This window comes from Alternaria arborescens (genome assembly GCF_004154835.1).
Source record: "Alternaria arborescens strain FERA 675 chromosome Unknown contig_4, whole genome shotgun sequence".
NCBI classification, from domain to species: Eukaryota; Fungi; Ascomycota; class Dothideomycetes; order Pleosporales; family Pleosporaceae; genus Alternaria; species Alternaria arborescens.
The window spans coordinates 604,343-632,311 of NW_021167859.1; the positions used below are offsets into that span (position 1 = coordinate 604,343).

At 51.6% G+C, this 27,969-nt stretch overlaps 10 protein-coding genes across 10 annotated transcripts; 3 read left to right on the forward strand and 7 right to left on the reverse strand.

Annotated features, from left to right (window-relative positions):
• Positions 1 to 312: 312 nt before the first annotated feature.
• AA0111_g2303 (hypothetical protein) lies at positions 313 to 1,105 on the forward strand (the record flags this gene model as incomplete). Its single annotated transcript, XM_028648060.1, has 3 exons — positions 313 to 480; positions 538 to 666; positions 725 to 1,105. 3 exons carry the CDS (start codon positions 313 to 315, stop codon positions 1,103 to 1,105), a joined length of 678 nt encoding a protein of 225 aa, XP_028509771.1.
• A 726-nt stretch (positions 1,106 to 1,831) lies between these two features.
• AA0111_g2304 (hypothetical protein) lies at positions 1,832 to 2,944 on the reverse strand (the record flags this gene model as incomplete). The annotated part of the gene is made up of 3 exons (XM_028648061.1): positions 1,832 to 2,107; positions 2,180 to 2,767; positions 2,837 to 2,944. The coding sequence occupies 3 exons, from the start codon at positions 2,942 to 2,944 to the stop codon at positions 1,832 to 1,834; spliced, it is 972 nt and encodes a 323-aa protein (XP_028509777.1).
• A 1,148-nt stretch (positions 2,945 to 4,092) lies between these two features.
• On the reverse strand, positions 4,093 to 6,094 carry AA0111_g2305 (hypothetical protein; the record flags this gene model as incomplete). Its single annotated transcript, XM_028648062.1, has 5 exons — positions 4,093 to 4,600; positions 4,646 to 4,890; positions 4,940 to 5,371; positions 5,419 to 5,735; positions 5,788 to 6,094. 5 exons carry the CDS (start codon positions 6,092 to 6,094, stop codon positions 4,093 to 4,095), a joined length of 1,809 nt encoding a protein of 602 aa, XP_028509776.1.
• Positions 6,095 to 7,024: 930 nt separating this feature from the next.
• AA0111_g2306 (Calcium-transporting ATPase 1) lies at positions 7,025 to 10,329 on the reverse strand (the record flags this gene model as incomplete). The annotated part of the gene is made up of 4 exons (XM_028648063.1): positions 7,025 to 7,569; positions 7,622 to 8,920; positions 8,971 to 10,132; positions 10,204 to 10,329. 4 exons carry the CDS (start codon positions 10,327 to 10,329, stop codon positions 7,025 to 7,027), a joined length of 3,132 nt encoding a protein of 1,043 aa, XP_028509775.1.
• A 613-nt stretch (positions 10,330 to 10,942) lies between these two features.
• AA0111_g2307 (hypothetical protein) lies at positions 10,943 to 12,107 on the reverse strand (the record flags this gene model as incomplete). The annotated part of the gene is made up of 2 exons (XM_028648064.1): positions 10,943 to 11,803; positions 11,862 to 12,107. The coding sequence occupies 2 exons, from the start codon at positions 12,105 to 12,107 to the stop codon at positions 10,943 to 10,945; spliced, it is 1,107 nt and encodes a 368-aa protein (XP_028509774.1).
• Positions 12,108 to 12,657: 550 nt separating this feature from the next.
• On the reverse strand, positions 12,658 to 14,588 carry AA0111_g2308 (hypothetical protein; the record flags this gene model as incomplete). Its single annotated transcript, XM_028648065.1, has 4 exons — positions 12,658 to 13,444; positions 13,496 to 13,859; positions 13,924 to 13,953; positions 14,006 to 14,588. 4 exons carry the CDS (start codon positions 14,586 to 14,588, stop codon positions 12,658 to 12,660), a joined length of 1,764 nt encoding a protein of 587 aa, XP_028509779.1.
• An 863-nt stretch (positions 14,589 to 15,451) lies between these two features.
• Positions 15,452 to 17,413, reverse strand: AA0111_g2309 (hypothetical protein; the record flags this gene model as incomplete). The annotated part of the gene is made up of 2 exons (XM_028648066.1): positions 15,452 to 17,089; positions 17,141 to 17,413. The coding sequence occupies 2 exons, from the start codon at positions 17,411 to 17,413 to the stop codon at positions 15,452 to 15,454; spliced, it is 1,911 nt and encodes a 636-aa protein (XP_028509778.1).
• Positions 17,414 to 19,270: 1,857 nt separating this feature from the next.
• AA0111_g2310 (hypothetical protein) lies at positions 19,271 to 19,393 on the forward strand (the record flags this gene model as incomplete). Its single annotated transcript, XM_028648068.1, has 1 exon — positions 19,271 to 19,393. The coding sequence occupies one exon, from the start codon at positions 19,271 to 19,273 to the stop codon at positions 19,391 to 19,393; it is 123 nt and encodes a 40-aa protein (XP_028510055.1).
• Positions 19,394 to 24,329: 4,936 nt separating this feature from the next.
• On the forward strand, positions 24,330 to 26,161 carry AA0111_g2311 (hypothetical protein; the record flags this gene model as incomplete). Its single annotated transcript, XM_028648069.1, has 4 exons — positions 24,330 to 24,498; positions 24,553 to 25,266; positions 25,317 to 25,742; positions 25,794 to 26,161. 4 exons carry the CDS (start codon positions 24,330 to 24,332, stop codon positions 26,159 to 26,161), a joined length of 1,677 nt encoding a protein of 558 aa, XP_028510056.1.
• A 32-nt stretch (positions 26,162 to 26,193) lies between these two features.
• Positions 26,194 to 27,462, reverse strand: AA0111_g2312 (hypothetical protein; the record flags this gene model as incomplete). Its single annotated transcript, XM_028648070.1, has 1 exon — positions 26,194 to 27,462. The coding sequence occupies one exon, from the start codon at positions 27,460 to 27,462 to the stop codon at positions 26,194 to 26,196; it is 1,269 nt and encodes a 422-aa protein (XP_028510057.1).
• Positions 27,463 to 27,969: the final 507 nt, after the last annotated feature.

A 27,969-nucleotide genomic window follows, 5' to 3' on the forward strand; every position in this document is an offset into this window, starting at 1 on the left:
CGCATCTCGCATCCCTGCCCCACCGAACATGTGCATCTGCATGCACGCTCGCTGCAAGCCAACACACGCATGCATCGAGCCTGATACATACTCCAGATCTCGCTTTTTACTTTCTACCGGCTCTCGGGTGCTTGCCGATTGCGTCACCTCCGATCGATTTTATCCCCGCCTTCGCCTCTAGCCTTCCGAACACGCTTCCGTCGCATCTGGGTCCAAGGGGAAACGAACAAAATTGTTGCGCCGCATACTGGCCGACGCGTTGCCGTAACTCAGCAACACAGTAGAGCTTCTTATGGGAGTGAGAGACACACCATGGATATCGATGATCTTCTCGCAGAGGTCGCAGTAGGGTCGACGCCGAGGGAGGCGCTCGATTTGCAGGAATTGACGAGGTGTTGGGTTGCAGAGAGAGTCGCACCAGAGATCTTGCCATGGCCCGAAGAACTTATGGGAAGGGTGCTCGAGCGAATTCAGAGACAGGTGAGCGCATAGAGAGCTTCGGCGAGCGCAACACAAGATAGCTAATGACGCAGCCAGATTGAACTGGTCGAAGACCAAACGGGCAACATGGACCCCAAGACAAACTTCAAACTCATCATCATACAAACAGAACTCGAGCGGTTCAAGTTCTTGGTTCGCAGTTTCCTGAGGGCGAGAATAAAAAAGGTAGGGACAAAACTTACTCTACGAATCCTTACAGCGGCATACTGACACACATTCGTAGATCGATTCACACCCTCTACACATCCAATCGCTGCACACGACTTCCCTCGAGATGCCCTACCCGCTTCTCTCTCCATCCGAGTACCAATACCTTACGTCCCATCAAGCGCTCCTCTCCTCTCACTACACATCCTCGTTTCTCTCACAATTCCCAGTATCGCTACAACGACTCGATGACACAACAGGTGGCATCAGCATGATCGATAAGCCTGATGAAGACAAAGCGGTGTTTGTGAGGGCATTGCGTGATGTTGGGGAGATTTTCGTCGAGGGGACAGATCGCAGGTTTGAGATGAAGAGAGGTGATGTTTGGGTTGTCAGATGGAGCGCAGTAAGGGCTTGGTGTGTGGGCTGTGGGACAGGGGACGTGGAACTGATATGAGATGGCTGTATGCGGGTAACAATCTGAAGAAGAGCTAGAGACCGTGGACGCGAGCGACATGGCTCAAGATAGGCCATCTTCGGTTACACAAGAAAAGTACTGTGTTTAGGTCGTCGCGAAGCCACTCTGAGTGCGAACAAACGCCGGAGCGCCCAGTATCTTCAAAAATGACACGACAGTTTGCCGTGGAAGAGTTGATGACGGTCAGACACTTGGAACATGTTTTGAGGGAACGACTGCGTGTGCACAAGCTGCATTGTCGATACTCCTTCAATTTAGCAGCATAGAACCATCAGCCAAGCAGATCTATGAGAGTCCAATCTTTTACATGTTTCCAGACCCTGTTGATGATAACGTCTATGACCATCCAAACTTCAAATCATCGTTCAATTTCTTCTATGCAATAGTGAGAGTTCAACATATGCGCGAAACCAAGCAGGAGATTGCCGTCATGTCCGACAGCTCAACTTTTTATTAAATGTCGAAGATAAATACTACGTTTCAAAGGAAATATCTGATTCTGGAAATATTGCCTTCTGGGGAAGCGATCTAGTAGAGGAAAGAAACAAGAGATACAGAAACTCATATGGTAAATTCAGTCAGACATATTGGGCTGAGCCTATCGAGAAGTGTGGCATCAGAATCTCCCAGGTGTAATTTCACGAATGCAAGAACTCCATTTACTAACGGGGCAAGCTGCGTTTGACGCAAGCACGACATCCTCAATCACCAAGACCTTGTGGTAGCTTCTTCGTACGTAGGCGGCGGACCCATTGGCGTGCCGTAGTCTTCATTCGCAGCACCCACCCTTTGGGTAGCACCGTGCCGATTCTCATCTTGCGTACCCATATCGTCTTGTGAACGCATACTAATCGGTACTAGCTCTCCGTTCAGAAACAGCTTCTTATCGTCCCCACTCTCAAGCTTCCTACCGGGACGTATCCCAGAAGACACGTGTACCGGTGTCCTCAATTGAACCAATAGTATCCGACCAGCCTGATCCTAGACATAATTAGTACACACTTGGCTAATCATCACTCCCCAACAATCCTCCTGATCACATGTCGAACATACCTTTGTATCCCGACATTGAAGCCCCATAGAGATATCCAATTCATATCTTCTCGCCAACCCACACGAGTCGAAACTTGGGACAATGGTATCTGGCAGTGCTTCGCCTTCCCATAGACTCCTATCAATGTATTTTTCGGTACCGACGCTTTCAGAATAACGGAGTACAGGCAAACCGAGGTTGCTCATGCTTTGAATCGTCCAGCAGGAAATCTGCGTATTCGTAAGAGACGGACCCTTGGCTTTGATATCCGTATACCCAACCAACAGCATCTGAAAAGACTGCAGGTAGAGGCTGTATGCAAATTCATTGAGTTTCGAAATGCTGAGTCGTATCATCATGTGGCGGTTGCGGAGGATTGAGTAATCCGGTAGGAAATGAGCTGACATTGATATCTGAGCTGGAGGGATGGCCGCGGAGAGGTGATGCATGTATTCAGTCGGAGAGACGACTAGTGCTGGAAGTTGAGCGTATGGACCCATGATAGTTGCTTGCACTGTTTTTACGCATGGAAATGTGCTATTTTCCTTGGACAAGGAGCCGAGATACTGGTTATGTGTTTCCATAGGCCATACTGTGATGTTCAAGTTCTATACATTGTCAGCAACAGCACACGCAAGTCAGAGGCAGCGCTTCTTCAAGATAATGATCTAGCTTACCGGTTTTATCGTCGATTTGAAAATGCTGCGTATGCTGGTTACTGCTAAATCGATACGATATGAGATCGCTGCACCATCAACAATATCGTGCATTGATGGTGGGAGCATATCGTGCGAAGAGGATGGCGACTGGACTGCATATTTCTCATTGCATTCCGGCGATACAACCGGGGAGTTTGGAGGGCATGAGCTGCACTCCACTGCATCAGGTATCTACATATACGCTTAGTAACGAGTGCTTGAGTATAACTTATGCGTGTAATCACTAAGCAACTTACCCGTAATGCAAACCGAAAGCTGTGATATCCGAAGCCCAGTCTCACTGATTTTTCGGCACCTAAAACCCTCTGATCATGGCGGGAAGGAAATATAATCTTGAAATCGTGTGCGAACTAGATACATTAGTCTGACAGCCATCTCAACCGAGAAGCAAAACCCATGCCATGGTCACTTACGCGGTGCTTGTCTTGTTGCTCTCGGTCCATCAAAAAGCCGCTTGTGTCGGTATAAGATAGTACACTCTCACCAACTAATGTCGCTGTGATTCTTGAAACTCTGGTGATGCTTGTATGGCAGTAAATGACGATATTGCCAGTGATTAGGTCGCCATTGCTGAAGATGGCCTTTGGGTGATCTAGTTGAATCGAAGTATCCATGTCGGTGTGAAAGAAGGGCTCGAAACAGACGACACTAGCACCGGCAGTGTTGTATAGAAATGATAATAGAAGTATCTGATATCACCAAACAGAACTTGTAAGCGGTTTTCTGTGTGCGAATGCAGAGTGCGCAAAATTGACAACATGATGCCTCTGAAACCCTCCTCCAGTTTTATCTACAGTGAAAACACTTTGTCTCCCGGTGTTCGCCCAGCAGCGAGTGTAAGATACTAGTGTCCGGATCCGGCTATTTTTAGTCGGCACGCCAAGATTCTCGTTGCCGTCACCAGCCCCTCGATACGATAATGCATTTTATAGCGAGATGATAGGCTGGGATCAGGCCAGTACGTATGAAGTTGCCGATTCTGAGCTGTGTCGTTCTGGCGTTGCGCATGGCTAGGATACAGATGTCAGGAGTCGCTGTGGTACCTTGGCAAGAGATAATCTGGCCATAGAAGCTCCCAATGGGTACATGCTGGAATTTTTGCTCCTTGTCCATAATCGTCAATCGATGAATCATTAGAGTGGAGCTGTACCATGCGTAGACACTTTGATCGAACCAGCGAGGTGAAATATACAACGTCCGTGTCTGTCATTCAATCATTGATTGCCATCAAAGAACGAGAAGTCGGCATCCAGCCATCCCATGGTAGGTTGGGTATCGAACAATTCCCAGCTTGGGTCAAGTAAGCCTAAACCATTATCGATCGGAAACTCCATCGCCACATCGTCAGCGGGCTGAACCATATTTGTGTATTCCGCGTTGGTCCCATTCGTGTTCATAGGCAACTGCAGTTGTCCCCCAGCTAACTGGACAGGAGGCTGCGGTGCAGACGTAACTGCTCGGTCCTGTCCGGTGGTTTGCTGGGGGTGCATGCATTGCGCTACGTATGGTGACGTATCCTTGGTTCCGGTGACAAGACCTTCGCAAAGCCCAAGGAATGACTTGAAGAGTGTCTGTAATTTGGCAATCGGAGGGCTCAGATCCGCAAGTCCGTCGAGCTGAGACGTAACGGTGGTAAGCAACTCAAAATCTGACTCGTTGGACGAGGCTACAATGTTACAGAACAGGACGAAGAAAGGCGTCAATGGGTGGTAGAGTACGGTCCTTCGTCAGTTAGTCGAGATCCAGGAAATAGTGGTAGATGCTCACCAATGCATATACGATATGTGTGCTCGAACATCAGTGATGGTCATAGACTCTTTCTGAATGACCTTGAGAGTAGTCATAGCCATACGCGCGGAGTGAAGACAATCGATGTCAATATGCGGTTTTGCGGGCTGACAGATCTGTCTTGAGCGTAGAATAGAAGTCCGGAGCGAATGATATGAGAATTGAACGGTACTCAGCTCACTCGCAACGTGTAGGCCACCCCACGACTCCGACGCAGCATGCAACTAGACACATCAGTCTCATCTTCCAAAATCCGAAGCCGCATTGACTCACACTCGTTATTCTGCTGTATACCTGCTCCAATCTCTCAAGCAAATCCTTGACCACAATTTCGACTCTTGATAGAAGCGACTTTTTGTTCGAAATCCGATCTGGATGAAGTTCCGACATGTATATCGCCTGGATAGGGACGAAGTACAAGTAAGTAGATAGCAGAGATGACATGTCTTTGTTGAAGGGCGACGACAATGCCGCATCCAAGCCATCATACTCAAGCAGAAAGCGGCTCTTTCCCTGCATCATGGAGTAGTTCTTGTCAAGGATATGACACCATGTATAACAGTAGTAGATCTCCATGTCATCATCTGTCTCGGTTCCGCAGGCTTTCACCTGGGCTTCAAGGCATAGATCTTCGCACATTCTACAAGCAGCTGTGATGAACGTCCAACAATGTGTCAACTCTCCAGCGCCTTGCGCGATGAACGCCTGTAGTCTTTTAGCTGATTTTGCTGTAGCCGGCGAGAGTCTCTTACACTGCACAGAAGTGACTGTAGGAGAACAAGCGAAGGAGCAGACAGCAGGTGAATACGCGTCATGGCCAGCTTAATACTCTTGAGATACTTTGAAGCACTTTCAAGCATACCCGCTCCAACTTCTCCCATACTGTCCTCCCCTAGCACAGTATTGATAAACTTGAAGGCAGCGGAGTTTACGCAGATTGAATAGAGTAGCAGGGTCTCAGGATCCACGGTCTTGTAAATCAATGCGTGTCCCATGTTCTTGAGAGATTTTGGAGAAACGTGCTTAAAGTAATCCATCACATGGGGTCCAAGGTTGCGTCCTTTCAAGTCTAACATTAACCGTCAGCTGTGAGAATTCGTGAGTGCTACTACGAGACCTACCACGGACCATCCAATAGAGAACCTCGATGTTAGGGTACGATATGTCTTCCAGTACATCAAGAACTCGCGTAGTAGGTGAGTTAGTGCGGCCCCATGGCTTGTTGATTTGAGAGAGATGGTTCACAAAGGACATAGCCTCTTTCAAAACAGCTAGCCTATCCGCGGGCATGTGATTTCCGGTCTTGATCTCCCGGCGAATAAAGTCCTGAGCTTCCAGTATTGATGGCGATGGAGGTATACTGGGAGAGTGAGAGGATGCGGGTGATGTTTGGAGCTCGTGATGTCGACTTCGCTTCTGTGCCGGCATGACTTCAGCACCTCTTCGTCGTTTGGTTGTGCCGCGGGCTGAAGCTGTACGTTTGCATTGTATGTTGCCATCTACACAATTGCCACAGGGATCATTACGATCGCATTTGACCTTCAATATAGGTCAACGAGATGGCACTCCATGAAAGCAGGATAGTAAGGCAAACCTTTCGCATCTTGCATGTATCGCACTAGTCTTAGTTAGGTAACCATTGTTGCTCAGCGTGCGATACTAACCACCGGGTTTATCTCCATGATGACCTAGTCAAAGTAAATCGAAGTGGTTGAGTTGGGCTGTTGGGAAAAGTCAAGGGCGAAGAAGAAATCTAGGGTATCCTATGGTGAAGCAAAACGAGGGTATCAGAAAGTTTCGTGAGGTTTCCTAGCAAATGAGAAGAACGACAAAATACCGACAGCTCAGACGCATATAGGGCTGAGGAAGGCTGAGATCTTGGCAAGCACGCGAGTAATAGTTCAAAACGGCCGTAAAGCATGGGCGCCGGCTGAGCCACCTGCGGTAAGATCGAGCCGCACAGGTCCCTTTGCGGTGGCAGTGAACTTCGCAAACGCATACTCGACGACTGAAACGTCGATTTCGTACCGAACGCTTGTCATTCGCTGCTCTTCGTTCTTTGGCGTCTCTACGAATAATAGTGCGTTGTGGGCGGTGCATACCTGGATAGGGGTGGGTGCGGAAGCGAGGAAGGTCCGCAGACTCCGAAACGTCCGATCTTTCTTAACCTACTCTCCTCTCATTCCTCTCACGATCCATGAAGATAAACATGCTTCGATCTCGTTATGCTTTCATCAGTTCAAGATCCGCGTATTTCACTTCAACATGGTTGTCCACAAAGCACATCGTTAGTAACAGCAATATCCATTGCGCGATATGACGCTTCTACACCACCACATTCTACCAAACCTTCTATACTCAAACAACGGTACTATATCCCCCACCATACCCTCTCCTCCCTTTCCACCTGACGTACCACTTTCTCCCTTCATCTGCCCAGAATACACAACTTGCCACTGCGACAAGATGCGCGAGATCGCCCAAGCCAAGCGCCTCAGTTTGGAAAACGCTTTGCAGCGGCGGAAAGTAGATGACTGCTAACTGGCCAATCAAGCTGCCCGACACGGCATAGTTGAACATCTTGTTGTCGAATACGCCAATCTCGCCTGCGAGGACGGACTTGCTGGAGGAGCGGCAAGTTAGTGCGTTGAACATGTCGAAGAGAACAAAGCAGGTAAAAGTCATAGTTGTGTCGCGCGCAGTGACAATGTTGTCGGAGGACATCTCGAGGTAATAGGTTGTGAGTGTGCCAAGCATGATGATGGTGGCGGATTGGAGGACGCGCTGAATGAGCGGGCGGGTCAGGACGCGTGCCTGGCGTGGGCGTGGGGGCAGGGCCATGACGGCTGGGTCGACAGGTTCTACACCGAGAGATTGCGCGGGTGGGCCGTCCATGAGGATGTCTTAGGTTGATAGTCAGTAAATGTTAAAGGGATGGGTACAGGTGGAACTCACTGATCCAGAGAATCTGCATGGCATTTAGCGGATTCTCGAAGCCAAGGAATGTGCTCAGGAGTACTAAGCTCAGTGCCGCCGCGCTGGTGCTGAGTTGGAAGGTAAGGAAGTTTTGGATGTTGTAGAAGATGCCTTTACCCTCTTCGATCGCGTTCAGAATGGTCGCAAAGTTGTCATCTGTCAGAATCATATCTGCGGCCTCTTTCGCAACATCGGTACCCAATCTACCCATGGAGATTCCGATGTCTGCTTTCTTGAGCGCGGGCGCGTCATTGACACCGTCACCAGTCATTGCCACAACGTCACCTCGTGATTGCAGCGCTCGGACAATCTTCATCTTGTGCTCAGGACTAGTTCGCGCAAAGATCGAGGTTGTCGCAATGGCTTGTGCAAGTTCTTCCTCGCTCATCTGATCCAATTCGTCGCCACGAATAACCGAGCGCCCGAGTGCTGAATTCGGCATAATGGGCATACCCAGACTCTTGCCGATAGCGACTGCTGTGGTCTCTGCATCGCCGGTGATCATGATGACCTTGACTTTGCCGGCGATGAGTCTTCGGATAGCTCTCTCAACGCCCTTTCGTGGCGGATCGTTCATGCCAACCAATCCAGCGAACACGAGACCACGGTACTGCTCATCGTCGCCAAGGGCCGAGTTCGTAGATGGTGCTGGTGAAGCGGTGCCACTGGCATTCCTCTTCTTTCCTCTCGACGCACCACTAGCGAAGCCGAGCACACGTAAACCCTCTTGAGCCATTTGGTCAGCGGCCTTCATCGCTTCTTGCTTGCGTGCTTGGTCGAGTGCCACCTCTTTTCCTTGTGCCGTTACGTACATGTCACAACGGTCCAGAACTCTCTCGAGTGCACCTTTGATGTATGCATAGTCAGACCCAGGGGTGAGATTGCCAGAACTACCGCCAACGACGACACCCATCCACTTCCTTTCCGAACTGAATGGTGTCTCGAACTTGCGATCGCCGAGCATTTCCCGGATATCGTCTTCTCCAAAAGCATCCATGAGGTCAAGAAGAGCGACATCGGTAGGCTGGCCAACCCATCGGCTCTTCGCTGTAGTATTGTCATCGCCTCCAAGAGTTGAGGATAGTACCGCAGCAGTTGATGCTGAGGCTGCCTGGTCACTCAACAAGCGAGCATTATTGACAATGTTGCCGATCCGAAGTATGTTGCGCGTAGGTGAATCGAGGTCCGTAGAATCGTGCTTCTTCTTGACATCGACTGGTGATGCTTCGTCAAAATGCCATATCTTCGTCACAGTCATGTGATTCGTGGTCAACGTGCCTGGTGGTAGTGAGTAAATGTTGGATCTTGGTAGAATTGTTCCAACTTACCTGTCTTGTCAGTACATACGACATTGACCGAAGCCAAGGTCTCAACACTAGGTAACCGTCGAACAATGGCGTCGCGCTTAGACATCCTCAGCACACCCAACGCAAGCGTGACAGTAACAATGATCGGAAGTCCTTCGGGGATGGCCGCGACAGCAAGTGACACAGCAATCTGAAAGACCTGTAGGAATTTCCAACCACGCCACAGTCCCACCAGCCCAATGAAGGCAATGACTCCGAAGGACATGTAGCTTAGATCCTTGCCTAGACGGTCCATGGAAAGTTGCAGAGGCGTCCGCGGGCTCTCGATTTCCTGCAGGGAAGCAGAAATGGCGCCAAACTCGGTGTTGCCTCCTGTACCGACGACAATTCCCTGTCCATAGCCCGATCTGACCAATGTACCCATGAATGCAATGTTCTTCTGATCGTTCAGCCGTATATCAGCACCGACCGTTCCAGCGGCTTCGGAGGCGTAGAAAGGCGAAGATGGTCGTTGTACGGCCGGCGGGGGCGTGATGGTGTCTGGTGACTTGGCGACAGGCTCGTTCTCTCCAGTGAGGTTGGACTCGTCAATACTGAGGTCGGCTGCGTGCGTGATGCGGATATCAGCTGGTATGCGGTCTCCAGTGTGGAACAAGACCAGGTCGCCCGGCACCAACAGTGTCGCGGATATGGTAGTAGACTTGCGCTCTGCCGCTGCCAGCGATGCCGTGGTGTCTTTCAAGTTGTCCAACTCTATGCTCTCATTTGCCGTACCATTTGGCACGCGACGGCCGCGTGATGGCTCCACGCCAGCGCGAATGATGTGTGCCGAATGCGGAACCAGCTGATTCAGCGCCTCAATCGACTTCTCGGATCGGTATTCTTGTACGAAGCCCACTGTCACCACAATGGTCACGGCCACGGCAATGCTCACGGCGTCTTCCAGATTGCCGAGTACGAGGGACACGCCAGCCGAGCCCAGCAGCAGCAGGATGAGCGTCTCTTTGAACTGCTTGAGGAAGCGGAGCCAGAGCGGTTCGGGCTCCTCGTGGGGGAGTTCGTTGGTGCCATGGATGTGAATGCGCGCCGAAGCGTCCGAGGCGGAGAGACCATGTGTCAGCGAGGTAGAGAGCTTGTGGGCCGTGTCCTGGGCCGAGAGGAGGGAGTGGGCCGATGTTATTGACTGTTCACACATGGTCAGCGGGCGTCGCCAGGGCTACATAGCAGACGTGGCGGTGGAAGCGCATGGCGTACTGAGGGCGTGGTGCTCCGCTTGAGGGCTTCTGGCGGCTGCAGCATGGGCGAAGAGGGCCGCGAAGACTTGGAGGGCAGGCCGGCGGCATTGTAGAGGGGCAATGAGGGCGTGGGTGCTTTTGACATGTTGGCATGGCCAGGAGTCGACTGTTGCGCCGCCGTCCAACGTGGCCTATCCGTCCAAAGCTAGCGTTAAAAAAAGATGGCTGTCGACTTGGATTATCGCATTGGTGCTGGGAACAATAAAAGACGTGTTGGGTTCGCAAACGGGCACGGCCAAGGGGATCGCAAGACGGTTACGTGCTGTCTCTGGACATGCAGTTGCTGGATGTCGATGATGGGCCAAAACGCCAAAGCAGCGGTACTCGCGAGCAGGGGTGTCGTAGCACCGCCATAGCCATCCAGGGTCTCGTCACGTTTGACACTACAACGCAAACACCTTCTGAACACGTTTTTCTTATTGCTGAAACACTCCCCGCTGCCTCTAAATGTCTAATCGCCGCCCCACGTTGCACTCCGAGCGCTACATCGCGAACATGCTGCACGCTTCTACGATCCTCACACACATATTACTACGGCCTTGGCAGGTACATGTCCGCTGCAGAGTCAAGTGATGGCGCGCTTCGGCCTTTCTGCATGTGATGTCATACTTCAGCCTCCCTCACATCTCATGTGTGGCTGAAGTAGCACTTCTTCATTCTCTTCTTGTATCGTACAGCTACTACATCTCTCTTACACACTACGAGTAATAATACACTTTGCCCTCAAACAGCCGCCGAGCAGTCCGTGAAACAATACATCGATCAACGAAAGCGGATGATTCCGAGCTCGTAGCCAAAACATCAACCGCAATCGACCCGCTAGAATGCGAGAGCCGCACAGTCCTCGGGCTCGGTAGTAAACCCGAAGAGCTTTCATCAGAGTCTGAGCAGGGACTCGCTGCCCGTTCAGGTGAATGTGTTCGCCACGACGACTGTCCCTTGCCCTCGCCTGCAACACCATGTGCGACAGTGCCCTCAATGCACACTGCCGACGCTAGGCACGCCGCGCCTGTGAGTTGCAAGCTTGGATGAGGTTTGCCCATGCTGAAAGCCTGCACGTGGATATCTGGCCCATGTCTCCTTGAGTGATGATCTGACCGAGGAGAAGACACGATGGCGAGCTTCGGTGTTCCGCGGACCTTTGCGGCGGCGTCTATATCAGGAGCGAGACCCATCATGACGGCGCCGGCACATCTTATCGACTCCATGTGCCTGAGGTAGCCAGCAGTATCTTTGCTGGCTGTCTTTAGGTATGGTGGTAACGTCCTTTCGTCGACAAGGACAAAAGGATTCGCCGCGTCTATCAAGGTGGCCTTGACTGAGAAGCGATTGCCGTCTTGCTCCTTTACATGGATAGTATCGCGTCGTCTCCCAGTAGGAAAGAGAGCCCCCGCCATGCTCCCAGCAGGGTCGACAAAAGCAACTTTTATTTCGCTTCCGGTCCCCTTGACACCCGATATTGCGTAGTCTCCGTCTTCACTAAACGAGCCGTCCTCATCTACTTGCACAGTATCGACGATGAGCCGCGATGTGTTGGTGTTGAATATCCGGACATCCAGCTAGATAAAGAGTCAGCACCTTGTAAACTTCAAACTCGACCAGAATGTGTCAACTTACAGTCTTCTCCCCAGGTCTTGCACGCACTAATCCTTCCTGAAGTGCAAATGGTCCAACGCCAGCGCACATATTTCCACAGTTTCCACTGAAATCGACCGTCTCTTGGCCCACTGCTACTTGCACAAAAGTATAATCAACATCGACGCCCATTCGTGCCGATGGCGAAACCACGGCAACCTTGGAAGTCGTCGAAGTCGCTCCTCCAACACCGTCAATCTGTCGAGCGTCTGAGCCTTGGGAGCCCATGGCCGCAAGTAATGGTCGTGCCCACGCTGATTGGGAAGCCGGTAGGTCGTGACGGTGGATGAAGAGACCTTTCGAAGTACCAGCACGCATCAACACGGCTGGTAGGCTGTGTCGGATCTAAGGATTGATGTACGAATTAGTATCTGTCACACATGCAGTTTGTACAGAGATATTACATACCTTTTTTGGGGCCCTTTCGTGTGCCATTGGGAATTCAGGTATCCGGATCGGCGAGATGTGTGAGACAGTCGAAGCGTGTGCCTTTTGAAAAGCGGTTGGTTTGACAAGTGCGCGAAGCATCTATAGAGGATTGTTGCTGCGATTGAAGACAATGGAACTGTTGCTTGGTTACTAGCTAGAGGTTTTTCATACCATTCGGCGGCACAGCTCCCTATATATGTCTTCAGATCCAAGAGCATTCGGATAGTGGATTCAAGATACGGGTAGATCGCGTTGGATCCCGCGGGAGTAAATCGCCGAAGATCAGCCGCGGCTCGCGGGTGCTGTACGGTCGGCCGAATCGTTCCCGCACGGCTAGCCTACCCGTTCTCTACTCCCAGTCTAAGAGCGGGAAGTTATCGAGGTCTGATCCATTGAAACCAAAGAGGAGGTCATCTACAGTTACCGGTTGCTCATTGAAGAGTTGTTGTTGGTCTTGATACATCCAGGTCCCGGGATTCTCGTGAGGCCTATCTGACGTCTCAATAGTCGAAAAGGCCGAATGCGACTGCCCAGGTACGGGTGCGTATGAAGGATTAGCAGGGCCTGTTGGTTCTGTTCGCACCACATGCGATGTCTCCTGCTCTCGTTCCCGAACAAAACTCTGGATGATACCATCAATTTCCATACTCTGCAGACTCCGCTCACGATCCATGGGCCTGCTCGACGCTGAATCTGTCACACTGCTTCTATGGTTGTCGCCATGAATATCCCTATCAATGCCTGCATCATCCTGGTCAGGCGTAGCAACTCCCAACCTCGCCATCAAGTTCTGTATAATAGCGCTGGCGCGCCGCACAGCCCAGTTCGTCTCTTGGTTCTTGCGGAAGACAGCTAAGCAGGTCTCGAGGTTGCTGTGAGCTTGAGAGCCTGGATCACGCCTCGCCGCGATACGGGCATGTATGGTCGCAGCCACGTACGTCGCATACGAGATCAAGTACGGAGCTCTGTGCACACCGAAAGCTTTATCGTACGCTCGGAGAAGTTGTACAATGTCATCCGCAGCGCTGGCACACGCCATGAACGAGTTGACGGCAATGGCACGTGAAGTACTATAGAGATGGCCGTCGGCGACAAAAGGCCGATGCAGAAGGATCGTAAGGACACCGTAAAGGGCACTAGCAAAGTTTCAGTATTCCCGCGATATCCTCGATTATTCGAGAACTTACTGCAAGCTGAGAACATGTGGGGGAGGCGTTAGCGCAACGTTTTCTACATCCACAACGAGATGCTCAGGCAGAAGCCTACGCCACGTTACCAACTTTTGTTGAATGACTTCCAGTTTGGAGGATAGCTCCGTGGAGCCTACGTCGAAGCTTCTTTCGGTGTATACAGTGCTAAGTATGTCGCTGAGGATAACCGAGAGCTGGCAGAGCTGTCGAAATGTCGAGATACTGTATGCAGGAGAGCCTAGATAGGCAGAATCTGCTTGCGTAGAGTAGGAAAAAGGAGTCCAGTGTTCAAGTTCCTCATATGTATCTTGGAATTTCATGGGTACCAGTGTGTCTGACTCCTTCATGCTGACTGGGCGACCTAAGGTTTTGATGTATAAAGTCAATGTTTGCTTTACGCGCAGTTCATGCATAGGAGTTATTACCTTGGTACAAGCTTTGGATCTTGTCGACGACTGGAGGTAGTTTCGTTAGCGGATTTGAATGTTGTTGGATAACTGGGCTCACCAAATGCAGCCCAAAAGACACGACGCCTAATTTCGCGATCCTCATCAGACAGTCTACGAGAACCTGCAAAGGCAGGTGTGTCAACGTGAATACCGAGGTCGACGATCATGCGAAATGCTAATCCAGCATAGAGCCAGGCAGCACTGCGTTCGTCGCCGAGGGCGAAAAGAGAATTGGTCATGACAAGTAAAGCTTGAATAGTAGTGATCTCACTCTTATCCAAAGCACCTCCTAGAAGCTCTCGTACTCTCTGACGAAACTGCCAACCGGCAGTGCGGACATCGTCAGCCACGCGGCGAACTTCGCGGCGTGGACTGAACTTGGAGGCGCCGAAGTAGATTGCGTTGAGAAGCAGCTTCGAGAAATATGGGCCACCGCAAGCCATGTCACGCATGAAGGCAGGACGATACGTTGTGAGAAATGAGTGATGTTGTCGGTTCCAGTGTAATGAAAGCAAATGCATGCCAAGTTCAGGCTCGACACCATCGAATTCGAGCTTTCCATGTCGGAAATTAACAGTCTCTAATTGTCTCTGTCGTGCGGCTTCAGCCACAAGACCTCTCTCAATCCATTCATCTGGCATGTGCGGACGTGCTTCAGTAGCAACACGGTCATGCGAGGCTTCGTCGAACAAAGTGCTGGTGCGTCCGTGATAACTTGAAGAGCCATTAGAAGCGACGACAATGCGCGACACATCTCTAGGTGCAGTTTCTTGGGCTGGCTCTGGTGCTCTCTCTGTTCGAGGTGTCTTGCGTGGACGACTAGCGGCATGCTGAACGGCATCTATACTTGCAGGTTCGTACTGACATATCGTCCCATGAGTTTTACAGCTTGCGCATGTTGGCTTCTCAGCACTACATTTGATCTGCTAGCATCAGTATCCAGCTCCTGATCGTACCCAAGCACCAACAAACCTTCCTCCGACGGCAAAAGGTGCACGCCTCAGCAGCTCTTCTGCGTCTACGACCCGTCGCCGTCACGTGTCCGTTTGTTTCGTCCGCACTCATAACGGCCAGCACGATGTGGATGTTGACGGGTATTCTGACGGGAGTGCAAAATCAAGCCCGCGAAGCCGCGCAGTTGCCGAGATCCCGCGGGCCGGCATCCACCGTAGGGCGAGAGCCTTATTGGATCGATGCATCATTACAAAAGTACATGCTGTGTCGACATTAGGCTCTACTTGTAACAGTTGTGGCCAAGCAAGATTTCAGAGTCTGTAATGATAATACTGAGTGCATTCCGTCTTCCAAAGCTAATGTGACTATCCTGATACCATGATACAAGGGATCAACTTCCCAAAAACACCATTTCCCATATCAACGCCAAACACCGTCCAAAGCAGCCGCCTACAATCCAAGTCATGCCAAAAGAAGGGTATCCAGCCAACACCGCCAGACAGTACCTAGTCCCAAAGAAATTCTGCCAAGCGAACAGATTGTTGAACTTTTACGCGGACACGGAAACCTCAGGTGGTCCTTGGAAGATGGCCTCAGCAGGCGCATCGGGATCCCCTGTAGGCGTGGCTTGAGCCTGGGATGCCAGCTCCCCACTAGCACCGGTCTCTGCCCACTGTCCCCAAAGACCACGCTTGGCGCGAATACGTAGTGGGCCACCAAGCTCGTTGGCTGGCTGCTCAACCTTGATGGCGTCCTTGGTTGCCAATACCAACATCTCAAAGAACATCTTGGTCGCGTCTGTTCGTGATGTGCGGGCCTCTGGGAAGACGTCCTGGAAAACGATGCTGTTCTTCTGTCGTTCCGACTCGCTCTCTTCAGCTTCCGGTCCGAACTGTTCCCGCAAGAAATGGACGGCGTGTTTGGTGCCTAATGATACTGGTCCAGCTTCATCGGGGTGGACTAGCGGTGCGGTTGTGTCGTCAAAGTTGTCTGGAACAGGTGAGAAGACATCCTCCTCGTCACCAATCTGCTGGAAGCCGGGGTCATCGGGAAGTTGAACAATGTCATCGGATCCTCCAAGCGTGGGGTCGTTGTCTCCGCCGATACCAATGTCCCCGCCGCCCAAAGTTGGCTCATCTTGCTCAAACTCTAGCTGGAGTTGAGGGGTCTTCTCTCCTTCGGCTGCAGCCTCATCCTCCGTGGCACTACTCTCGATGTTCGCACCGTCACGCTTGCGCTTCTGAGCTGGACGTGAAATGACTTCTAGAGAGAGAATGCCTCGAAGCTCTGGAGCCCAGCCTTGACTTCGGCCATCACCCAGAATGCTTGAGACAAACCCTCCAGACTTCTGCATGTTAAGCAAGGCCATCAGAAGAGGGTCGCGAGGCAGGAACGAAGCAGGCTTGAGGATCTTCTCGCGGTTGTTCTGCTGCTCCCTCAGCTGATGACTTGAGATCATGGTTTCAGCATCGGCTCCAATCACTCTCCTGCGCTTGGCACGGGCTTGATGGATAGACTCTTCTTCTTCTTGCTCGGGCTCGAATATGGTAGTATTCTGCTCAGCGACCTCTTGCTCAAGGCGTGTAGCCTCCTCTTCTCCCAATTCGGATAGGGGCGATTCGTCGCGCTGTCGCACAGGGAAGTCGCCGGCAATGGAGGTGCCTGCTGGAAGTGGTGTATCCATACCACCCATGGTGATGTCCAAGTCGTCGTCCAGATTGAATTCCGGGCCGCGGGCGAGTTCAGTTGGAGGGTCTTCGCCAATATCTATACCAAGATCATCGTCGTCCACAATCAGATCCTTGCCCAGCCCGGTAAACTCCTCAGAGCGGCGTCGTTCCAAAGGTGCGTTACGGCCGACTTCAATGCTGGTGCCCTCGTCGTAGGCTACTGTTGGCTCCAAGCCATCGTCCTCCCCAATGTCCAGGTTCAGATCGTCGTCCGGGAGCTCCATTGGCTCCATGCGCGCCTGTTCAATGCTGCCGGACAGGAACTGGCTGTTGTCCCAATCGGGGACTGTGGTGTTGCCAAGATCGAGGTTGCCACCAAGCGGCTGCGATAGAAGGAATGACGGGTCGGGCATGGGAGCCAACAAATCCAGGTCGGTGATTTGGTCTGGCAGTATCAGGTTGGTGGGGTTGGCGACATGAGTCTGAGAGGGCATGTCGATGTTTCCAGGACGGAAGGCCTGTATGCAGGTCAGAAGTGGCCATGCCACGCAAGCAAAGCTGGAACTTACCATCTTGATCTTCCACAAGGCTTCCTGACAGTCATCCTGGAGGTAGGTCGCCTTCTTGCTGTAGATGCGCACTTCACCAAGAAGCAGCTGCGCGTTCAACCGCAACGCAAGTGGACCGCCAGCAGCCACCTCTGGCCGGATGATGACCTCGCAACTCTCTGGGATCTTGTGCTGCAGCACTTGGGCCTTGGTAAGCTTCTTCTGCTGGTTCGAGGCAAGCCAGACGTGCGCAAGGGCACCCTGCTTGAAGAGGAGATCCTCTGGAAGAAACATGGTCGTGGTTGAGTCAATCGGTTGGTGGGTGGGGTGATGGAGGAGTCGCGCTGTTGTTTACGTCGACGCGTCGCGAACAAGTCGATGCGCGTGGCGGGGAGAGCGCGCCGGCAATGTCAAAAGTGGGTCCCCAGAATGCGCGCGGATGCAGCAATGGCGATAATGGTCAAAAATGGTTGAGCGACGATGGTGTTGCGAATGCGCTCGGTCGTGGTAGGATAAATGAGGCTGGTAAGGGCTGGCTGGGATTAGACGGCAAACGAGCCAGCGGCGCCGCTTAGTCATTGGTCGTGTCAACTAGTCTGGAGACCAGCCATCTTCATCTTCCACGTCATACTACGCTTTCGCTCTGCGACACGTCTGATATGCAACGAAACCCAGAAAGAGCAGGAATAGCGGAATTAGCTTTCAGAAAACTTGAGAGACTGTGTACGGTATAGATTGAATCACGGCGTGCTCATCGATGGCATATTTTAATTTGGCCTGTCCAACTTGGGCCAAGAGCTTCAATAGCTACACTCTTCACATGCGCCTACTCCATCTCAAACCTGGACTGCTCGCTTCCACGTAACTAACGGTAACGTCTCTGTCCTGGGCTGCGAAGCCTCTCTCAAGCCACTGCACCAAACTCTCGATCAACGGGGTGCAATCGACCAGAACGTCCTGCATAGCCTGTCGATCACTCACTCTAATCCTAGGCCAGGCTTCAACTGTTAGTCTGTTCAACTTCTCTAGCTTCAGAAGTTCTGTCAACCGATACATCGAAATGATGTCCTCCAGTCTCCTGATGCGCGTCTAGTCAAAAGACCATAGTGTTGTTGGCGGCTGTTTCAGGTTTTCGGCCCATGTTCACGAGTCTACGGTCATATGTTCAACTTCGAACTTTAGCTGGACCTGTCTCAGTTCTGTGCAGCGCTTCGTGAATTCAATATATGCGTTACCGTTCCCAGCACTGGGTCGGTGGCAACCGAAGAGCTGGAACTTGAGATCACGAACTGCAGCAAAGCCTTGGTTGTCAGCTACAGGAAAGCTTTCTAGAAACAAGCTGAACCGCTCCACTTCCACAGGACTGAAAATATACAGCCTGGCTGTCTGTAGTAGAATAGAGGAAACGTCGATACGGGTGGCTTCATCTGTGCGACAGAACTCTTCGAGCCACTCCAAGCAGAATGGGTTGCCACTATGTCGAAAATCTGCTGCGCTAAGGTTTAGAGGCTGACACTGGGAAATGAGTTCTCCTGGACGCATCGCCCGATAATAGATGTTTTTTCTGAGCTCCCATGGTAGCTTCAGAAGTAACTTCAGAAAGGGGGAGGGGCGAGGGCTCGGACTGTGGCATTAGGTGTGGTCATTTCGTTCGATACCTAGATCGTAGCGGGCAGTGGAGAACACAAATGGAGTCGTTTGTTTCCTGGAACCCCTTCTGCCTTTAAAGATGTCGGTTTGCGAAAAGCAAGGTACGACAGTCTCGCTTGAAACAACGAGGCTATTCTTTAACCACAGGTACTCCAATCAAAAACGCCACGTGGGAAGTTGTTAGTTTCCATCAGAAGTACCAGCTATCGATATGCAAGTGGATCTGGCAACCCTTTCTTTTCCACGTACTTACCATGCGACCACACGCTACTTGCAGATCAACTCTTCGTTACAGCGAAACAAGTACTTCTGAAAGCGTAACTAGCTGATGACACTGTTGTAACGTAAATTCATGGGACAAGAACGTGATAAGATGTAACCCTGAACCATGGCATTGCAGCACCTTTAGGTGTTTTCCGGTGAACAAAGTACGTGGCTCTGCGTACAGCAATGCACCAGCACATGTGCTGTGAGTCACCCACACTATTCACATGTTTCATAATGTCGTTGAGCACAGTCGGCTTCTGGGCTCTTGAATACGATAAGCGATGGATCTGCAAGATGATCATCCAGCCCACTGGCATCCACAAGGCTGAAAGGGCGAAATTCGGGGTACAGAGTTAATCCGTAGGCAAAGTTGTTGAGTCCCGACTACGTTTGGTGGGTGCGGATGGACCGGACGCTTTAATAAACCGTTGCAGATCAGGCGTTTCGGACGAGCTACTGCGAACGACTCGCATTCTCGTTTAGAGTCGAAGCTTCCACCGATTTCGCGATTACAGCAATTTGCATCCTTCACAATCAGGCCAGATGTCGTGATGGAGAAATCTTTGACCGTGAGGCGATTTCAACTTGCATGCGTTTGGGCGCAGATCATCATAAAAGCAAAAAGTCTCGAACGCGGACTCCGTACTCCACTCCAGCCGTCTTCTGATACCAGGTACGCTATCTTATCGGTGTCGCAAGCTTAAGCCCGTAAACCCGCACCGCACGCACATGTTTCCGGAGCCGTGTCTGACTGACCGGCTTATCATGTTCTGAGGCAGCAGCGGAGGGACCACATGGCACACATGCGCCATGATTACTGCCTCACGTAGGGTACAACTGCAGCACCACGTAATCGTAGAGGGCTGAATTGTGTCAAGCTAACGACATGTGTGGGCTTTCGCGAGTGGCTTTCTTGGGTGCTGACGAGTGCACGGATGAAGTGGCCGTGCAATTCTTCGCCTGATGTCCGAGATGCCGCCCACTTTAAGCCGCCTTCCAGAATTTGTTTGAAACGAGGTTTGCCGTCCCTGTCCTTGCAAAGACAACACGGCCGTTTGGGTGCTGAGTCGCACGCTCGTACGTAGTCTGCGTGATGCAGCCAACTTGCTGGCGGCCGCTGGGAATAGTAGCCATGGTGGCTGAGCGTCACCGAGTGCGTAGGAGGAGGTATGCAGGCTACAGCCAAATGCCGGAATTGACGGGAAGCCAAAAACAAGGTTTGGACGCTAGGCCGGCGTGATGAACAACCAGGAAAGGGTCTCGAGCATGCGTAAGAGGAGACCCTTGACATTGAGTAAGAACGCACTGGCCACGGACATTCTGGCCTTGGGCCTCTCCACTGTATAATCTGCCATGACACACACACATCTTCTGGACGCGTCAACTGTCATAAGAGTTGCAGCTGCCATCGTCACACCTGATCTTCCACCTATCTTTTCCAAGTTTATGAAACGCACCCGCAATTCTTAATCTGCTCTTCACAGCTATAAGCAAGCCACCCACCGTGCAACTGCAGAACTTGGGCATTTACACATTAACTCCATTTGGCACTCCACACTATTATTGGACCCATCCGCACGCTACCAAGACACGCCAACGGACACCATCGATTACGGCTACTCTAACGCCCAAATACGCAATTATTGCCCTGCATATCTTGAATTTGCTGGCTACATCATCGGGCATTCATCACCCTTCGGCGCATATATTACGAAGTCCACCCGCGGCTTCAAGACTTGCCTAAGTCCAGCACGCTACAAAGTCACTCGCACACCACTACACACTACTCAAAGACATCACCACACACTACTTAACACCATCACCACAAACAATCGGCACATCTCCGACGCTCAAAGCCACAATGTTCTCTTGCGCCAACTACGAGCGAGGATGCAGGGGTCGCTGCAACGCTATGAACGGACGATGCGATAGCTGCCACACACTCAACCTACAAGTCCGCAGCAACAGCGCTTCATCCACATCATCAACCAACGGCCTGCCATCGGCTGCCTACTCGGCAATGACCAACTCCTTCGCATCGCTCTCCCAGCTCAACTCATCCTCATCATCGCAAAGAGCGCAATAGCCGACGAGCACTTGGCGTTCATCGTCTGAACGCACACCATCATGACATTAAACGAAATCATTCCCGCATCAGCGACTTAGCGACACAGTGTGCCGGAAACACTCTTCGACTTCGGCTTTGCGATTAGGGATAGTATTGGAGCACACGGGTTAAGCATTTACATGGAGCGTTATCTCTCTTTTCTGTTGTATGATATACCAGTTTTTTTCCTTCTTTCATTTCATTATTCTACCAAGGACCACTGCAGGCGTTTGGCAGGGCAGTAGACAGGAGGATGCACCTACGACGCATGGCGCTAGGCATAGTTTCCCTCGGAGGACTCAACCAACTCCAACCATCACAACAAAGAAGCACATATTACCTCACTTGCATTTCACCTTGCATCATCTCGTGACTACTTCGGTGTTTCCACTGATGCGCAAACACCTTCCACGGCATACATCACGAATGCAGCGATACGTAAGACAAGACTCTTCCCAGCCCCACAATAGTGTCTAGAACTCCCCTCGTCCACCCGCCCAGTGCTCATGATCATTCTGAATCCGTAACCACATGGTCAAGCTTCCAAAGCGGCTACTGCCTCCTTTCACGGCAATCACGGATCCATATTACCATACCAAACGCACATCTATTTCCTTATTCCCAATAGCCTCTATAACAAAAACGTCCGTGATGTACCGTGGCTAAGAGCGCAGGATAAAAACCCACCGTCCGAGGAGTCCAGACCCCGAGCGCACGGTTAGGGTCTCAAAGTTGGTATCGATCGAGCGTTGTGCTGGGGATCGGCTGCCTGGGGTGAGCGGGCGAATTGGGGTTCGAGGTATATGGTGCAGCGCGACGTTGGCGACCGCTGCACTGTGACGTCAGTGGTGCATTTCACATGTCCTCCTTACTTGTGGTTGGCAGACGTGTGGCAGGTGTTGCGTTTCAACTCCGAATGAAGTGGGTACTCCCTTTGTGGTCGCGATAGCGGGACGAGGTTGTAGCTCTTTTTTCTTTCGGTGTTATGATGTTTTTTGCTCGATTAAACTTTGATGATCCGACATAGTGCCGCGGAGACCAACCTCACACAGCGGATGAATATTATCAGGTGACGGGAAAGCAGTGCCGAGGCTAATAGAGCCTTACAGGCCTTGCTGTTGAATGGCATTCTTGCATTCCAATGCCTGTGGTCCATGCACTTGTGCCCATTGTTTCTCTGAATACTGCGCACCACAGCACCTGAGGTGTTGCAGCTGCGTCGACAGATGCATGCACGTTGCTGCGGTTACACCACCCTCAATAGTGCTGCATGGAGTCAATGACGGCTCTTGAAACCCAATATGCAACTTCACTGCAACACAGCCGAGCCCTAACATTGACTGCTCGCCAAACCTGACGCCCATGTCAAAGCTGCGTTATTGTTGTCAAGGCTATTATGTCGATCAGCGAATCCTTTGCGCCCAATTTAGTACTGCGAGTACAACAACTCCACCACTTCTGCCTGTACTTTCTTTTGCTCTCGCTAAGAACAGCCTATCGAGTCGATGACCAGCCACTCGGACTTCCACTACCGGCAGTCATGATAGCTAGCGAGCGGCCTTAGTTAGTGTCATCGACAAGAGGGTCCATAAAAAACGGTGAGTAGCTAGCGAGAAAAAGCGCGAGACGTGGCTTTGCGGGAACGGAAGACGCTTGTTTACCTACGTCATTCTATCGGAAAAGCTCTCCAGGTCTCCACCATCGTGAACAGTCTGGAACGGCGAGTCGATATGCAGCCTGGATCCTACCGAAGCTCCTTCCAAGGTTCTGCTCAGTCCAGTCACGTGCGGCGAGTATCATCCCGTAGGCGTTCTTTGTCTGGAAGTAAAAGAAGATGCTGCTGTATAGGCGCAGTATGCTGCATACCAACAGGCGCATGACTGGCAATATGAGATGACTGATCGCTATCCATTCCACCCTCCTCTTTTATGCGCAATAAACCCGGCTGACTCTCGGTGATGACTGCTGCGTAATCAACTCCAACATGCCCAAAGTCACCTATAGAAGGAGAGCGCAACGTAGTACAAACTACCTTAGTCACACCTCCGCACGCCTACAAACACCCGTCTATTTCTGACTTGTGACTCCCCGAAAATACCTATGCTGACAAAAGCAGAATGGCCGTCGAAAACTACCGAGACCGTTATCCGTGCGAGAGACGACGTCACGTGGCAGCGCGACAGTAGCGCAGTCGAGCTGAAAAGGGTATACATGACGGGCTGATGAACAGGATATGCAGTCACACGATCCCATGAACCAATAGCTGGATAGCGATGTTGCTTACTCTACATTGTCTTGTGGTGCGTGGATGATTGTTTCTAGAAGGAGGAGGAGGCTCGAGGTGCATGCAGCCCTACCCGTGTGAGAAAAGCTTGGTTAGTTGAGCAAATCAGCGGTAGTGGTTGGTGGTGTTAGAGCGGATAGCAGTGCGATGGTGTGTGTGTTGTTGAGGAAGATGGGATGAGAGGATAATGCATGTCTTTACCCACGATCCTAGTACCATATCCAATCAACACAGTGGCTAGCCAAGGCTGAGCCGGTCTACCAGCCAGCCACAATATCTTCCCATAGCCAATTCATCCTATCTGCTGCCTCACCTACCTCGAACGGGCATACATTTCGTGCTTTCCACTAACCCACGGTTCAGCCACCTCGTATACAACCCTGTGTTAGCATAACCACATGTTCCTATGCGCATCTCAAATTCCACTACGAATAGCGTACGTAAATAAATCCCGCTTACCAAATGCCTCGAACATAGACATGCTGTAGCACAAGCACCTACAAGCCTCGCTGTCACTCACGCCCATCATACCGCTATTGCGCTGAATAATCTCGGGAAGAACGATGAGAAGAGCAAATAGCGCCGATGAACCGGATGTAGCGAAACGGTCATCAAAGCAGACGACGTGCATGTGTGTCTCCCACACCCCGCATCATAGTGCTGCGACATGGAGTACATATCCCCATTTGAAGCGGCGGACTTTCCTGTTTGTTGATACGAAACAGCGTCGGCTTTCTTCCTACTTGCTTCTTGCTTTCTTCTTTCCACATCAGACTTGGAGGAACTTGCCGAGATAGGTCAACTTGTTCTTTTGAGCACGATTGCATGATACCTACTTGCCGTCGTTGGTGCCAAGACATACAAGCTTCGATTTGTTGTGTATAAGCTCTTTCTTCTAAAGCATGTCGTTGTCTTGGTCAGATCCCGCCCCACCAAGGAGACCCAACTACAAAGTACGCTTTCGACATGGCGTGTTTCCTGATTTGGAAAGTCAAGCTACTAGAGCAGACATCAAGAAGTACGACTACTTCTTCGGTGCAGGGCAGAAGTGGGTTGGTACGCCGGCAAACTGTACGTACAGGGAAAAGTGATATCGAGTGGACCATGTTAACGAAATTCCTGCAGATGATTTCGTGGACGAATCGTCACTTGTTGCTGAAGAGTTTGAGAACCCTAGAAGCGCCGATAGGAGGAGGGCACCGAAACATATGGCTCGCTCGAGGTCAGCTAAGAAGATTCCACAGTTGGAAACTAGAAAAGCCCCGAGGGCGAGGGACCAACGCACGCGTCCGACGAGTGGAGCTTGGTCTGGTCGATCGCTCGTATCTGCAGCACCGCAAAGCATACACAGCTCATGGCAGCTTCCATTGCATGTCTGGCGACATACAAGCCCAGCACCTGGCTCAGTATCAAGTCTCTCCAGCCTGGACGAGTCCCTGCTAGAAACTTGGCACTCTGATCTCCCGTCGCCAAACCCGAATATTGCCGCAAGCCAAAGTTCACTGGTAGCATGGCCGATAACTGACCCCACTGAAGCGTATCTGTTCCGATACTGGGTTGATAAAGCAGCAGAATCGCTAGACATAACTAGTTCTACCAGCATCTTTAAGAAAGTTGTCCCGAAACTTGCACTGACAAGTCCGATGCTCATGAACGCCATCTTCATGATATCCGGGCAGTGTATTCTGCGCTTCGATCCGTATTTCCCCACTAGACCGTATGAGTACCACGAAAGAATACTGCAGAGTCTCATACCGTATCTCGCAAAAAAGAGAAAAATAGAAGACGAAGCGACTTTGGTGGCTGCGATGCTATTGCGGAACTTTGAAGATTTTCACTGTATGTCAACATGAGTCAGGATAAATGTTATTCTGCTGACAGTCAACTAGCCGGTACACAGGGGCAGACACATCTCTCCACATTTGAGCTCTTCTATGGCCTTGAAGGCTGGGTTTTCGACATGGCTAGTCCTGTGGTACAGGCTGCTCTAGTGCTACATGTGCATGCTGAAGTTAGCCAAGCATTACTCAATCAACCAAGTCTGCGTATCGACTATGAGTCGTTCATTCTACCAGCGCTAGCCTCACCGGTTGACGAAGCCTCATGGAGCAATCGTATATTATGGCTGAGTGCGCGCATCCTGCAGTGGGCGCAGAAAGGCATGCGCACAATGGACAATTGGCTCTATCTTCACAGTCTGGTTGACGAGTGGGAACGGAAACGCCCCACCAGTTTTGATGCCTTCTTCTATCAAGAAGAAAACTCGCACGCCGCGGGAACCCCCCCGCAACTGTGGTTCTCAAGTGCTTGTCACGGTGAGTCAAAGTAATTGCTAGCCTGCGAATTGCTTGCTGACTTGCCTACAGCGGATGCGAACCAACACCTGCGGATATGCCGCATCGCACTTGCAGTCAATAACCCTAGGATAAACACGCAAGACGCACGTGGGATAATCATCGCAGATTCTGCACACGATGAAGTGCTGAGAGGGTTGAAAGAAATGATAGCTATTGCTCGGTGCAATACGCACTGTATTTCTGCGCAGTGGAAAGCCGCTTATACAATACATAAGTTTGGCACCGTACTGCAGGATGAGCAAGTTCGATGCGAGATGATCGAATTTCTAGAAGAGGTGCAAGCCACAGGCATGCCGGCGGGAGCGTCGATTAAGCATCTCAAAGAGCAGTGGAATTGGAGCTGGAACCACTACGGGATAGGAATGAATCAATTGTAGCAGGAGCTATGTGACTTGGGCTGTCGCCAAGATCACCTGGTTAGCGACCCAGCTAGGAACAAACTGCCCATAGCCACACCCACGAAAGTGATGAGAATGATTCGGCCCTTCCCGGTCAAGGCGAGATAGGACATGACGCCTACAATAAGCTCCCATCGTCGAGCGGCGTCCCTTCTGGCTTTCCACTGTGGGTTGATCTCGAAGGGTGGCCGGGACAGAACATCGTTCACGTCCAGCTTGATAGGCTTCTCGTCAACGCGAACCGAGAGAGCTACCGGTCGATGATCCGATGTCGGCTGTACCGGTAAAGCAGTATAAATCTGGGGTTCTAGGTCTGATGCAGATCCAGACGGAAGATAGAGAATACGATCACACCACGAGGGATATCGGTGCTTGGACCATTCCCACGAATCATTGTCTCCTGTATTCTTGCCGTGTGGAGTGGCGTACTTGTATGTAGGTGGGAAATTGATAGGCAGTTCCTGGAAACCATGTAGCGTGCGTTTGGCGTCCTTCTCTCTCATCAGCTGGTCTTTCTTCAGCAATTGCGAGTAATGCTGTGGCGAAGACTCGGACGCGGTGGGCTGAGGATAGGATTCATGCGCTCCTTCATCTGGCGGGGTATCGTGCGTGCGGTAGTTGAGATCTCCGTAGAAGAAGACGTGGTTGCCAGGTGTGAAGAGGCCGTTGTGGTCGGCTGGGGTCTCGGACGAGGAGTCAAGCAGCGGTCTCTCTTCACTCGAACTGTATGGGGAGTCGTCGCTGTTGACGAAGACCAAGTTCCGGACCAGATTTTCCCAGTCTTTGTTCCTTGCATCCACGTTGCTCTCCATGGGCGCGAGATGAGCAGCGGCAAAAGTCAGATCCAGCGTGTCATCGGAGCCTGGGCAGGACAGGCCAACGCGCATGGCTACTGCGCCCTTGTTTCCCATGTTGGAGAAGCCGACACCGGCGCCTGCCGATTGTATCCATTGTATCCTCTGTGTGACGTGGGGTTTCGCGAAGAGCATCAGGGCGGTCATGCCCAGGCTGCGCGTCGCAATGTGTTGGAGCGATTCGCTGCCATTACTGCGGAGGTCTGCGGCAAGCTGGACAGTGGTCGTCACGCGGTCAAAGTAGGGCTTCAGATAAGATCCTCCGAGGAACGAGTAGGCGATGGGTGCGATTTCCTGCAGCGAGATGGCGACGATGTCAGGCAGAGGGGTATCTTTGGGAAGGGCATCGAACAAGGAAGGCGCGAGAGACTGCGGGTCGACCAGGTTCCGGGCAGCATTGAAGGTGAGGAGGTATAGCTCGAACATGACGGGTCACGATGGTGCCGCGTTGCTGGATGCGCGTCGGTCAGCACAATTACGGCTTGTTGAGGGCGATCACCATGCAGAGTTTAGACGAGATCTTGGAAGGTACCAACAGGGCGAGCGATGATATTGATAATATCTAAATGTTGCGCGTCGTGGAGTAGGCGCGTCTTGTGCCAGGTGAGTGGAATGGCTGCAGCGTGGGGCAGCAGGCGGTCAGGATTTGCTGGAGCTTCCCCCAGCCATGTGTAGTGCGGAGAGGAGAAACGGTTAGGGCGGCTCCACTGTAGCTCTGGAGGTGGAGTGCCAACAGCGACGGTGTGTGATTTATATGGAGACGCTGGTAGAGGACAGGCCAGAAGCCCAGGATGCAGTGTGCGGAGGTGGGAGTACATGCGGGATGAGCTCGCCAAACCCTTACCCTGCATACAGCTGTCGTCAGAGGCGTTTCGTCAGTCAACAAAACGCGGTGGGGGACAGCTCGAGCTCTTGGAAGGACCAAAATAATTG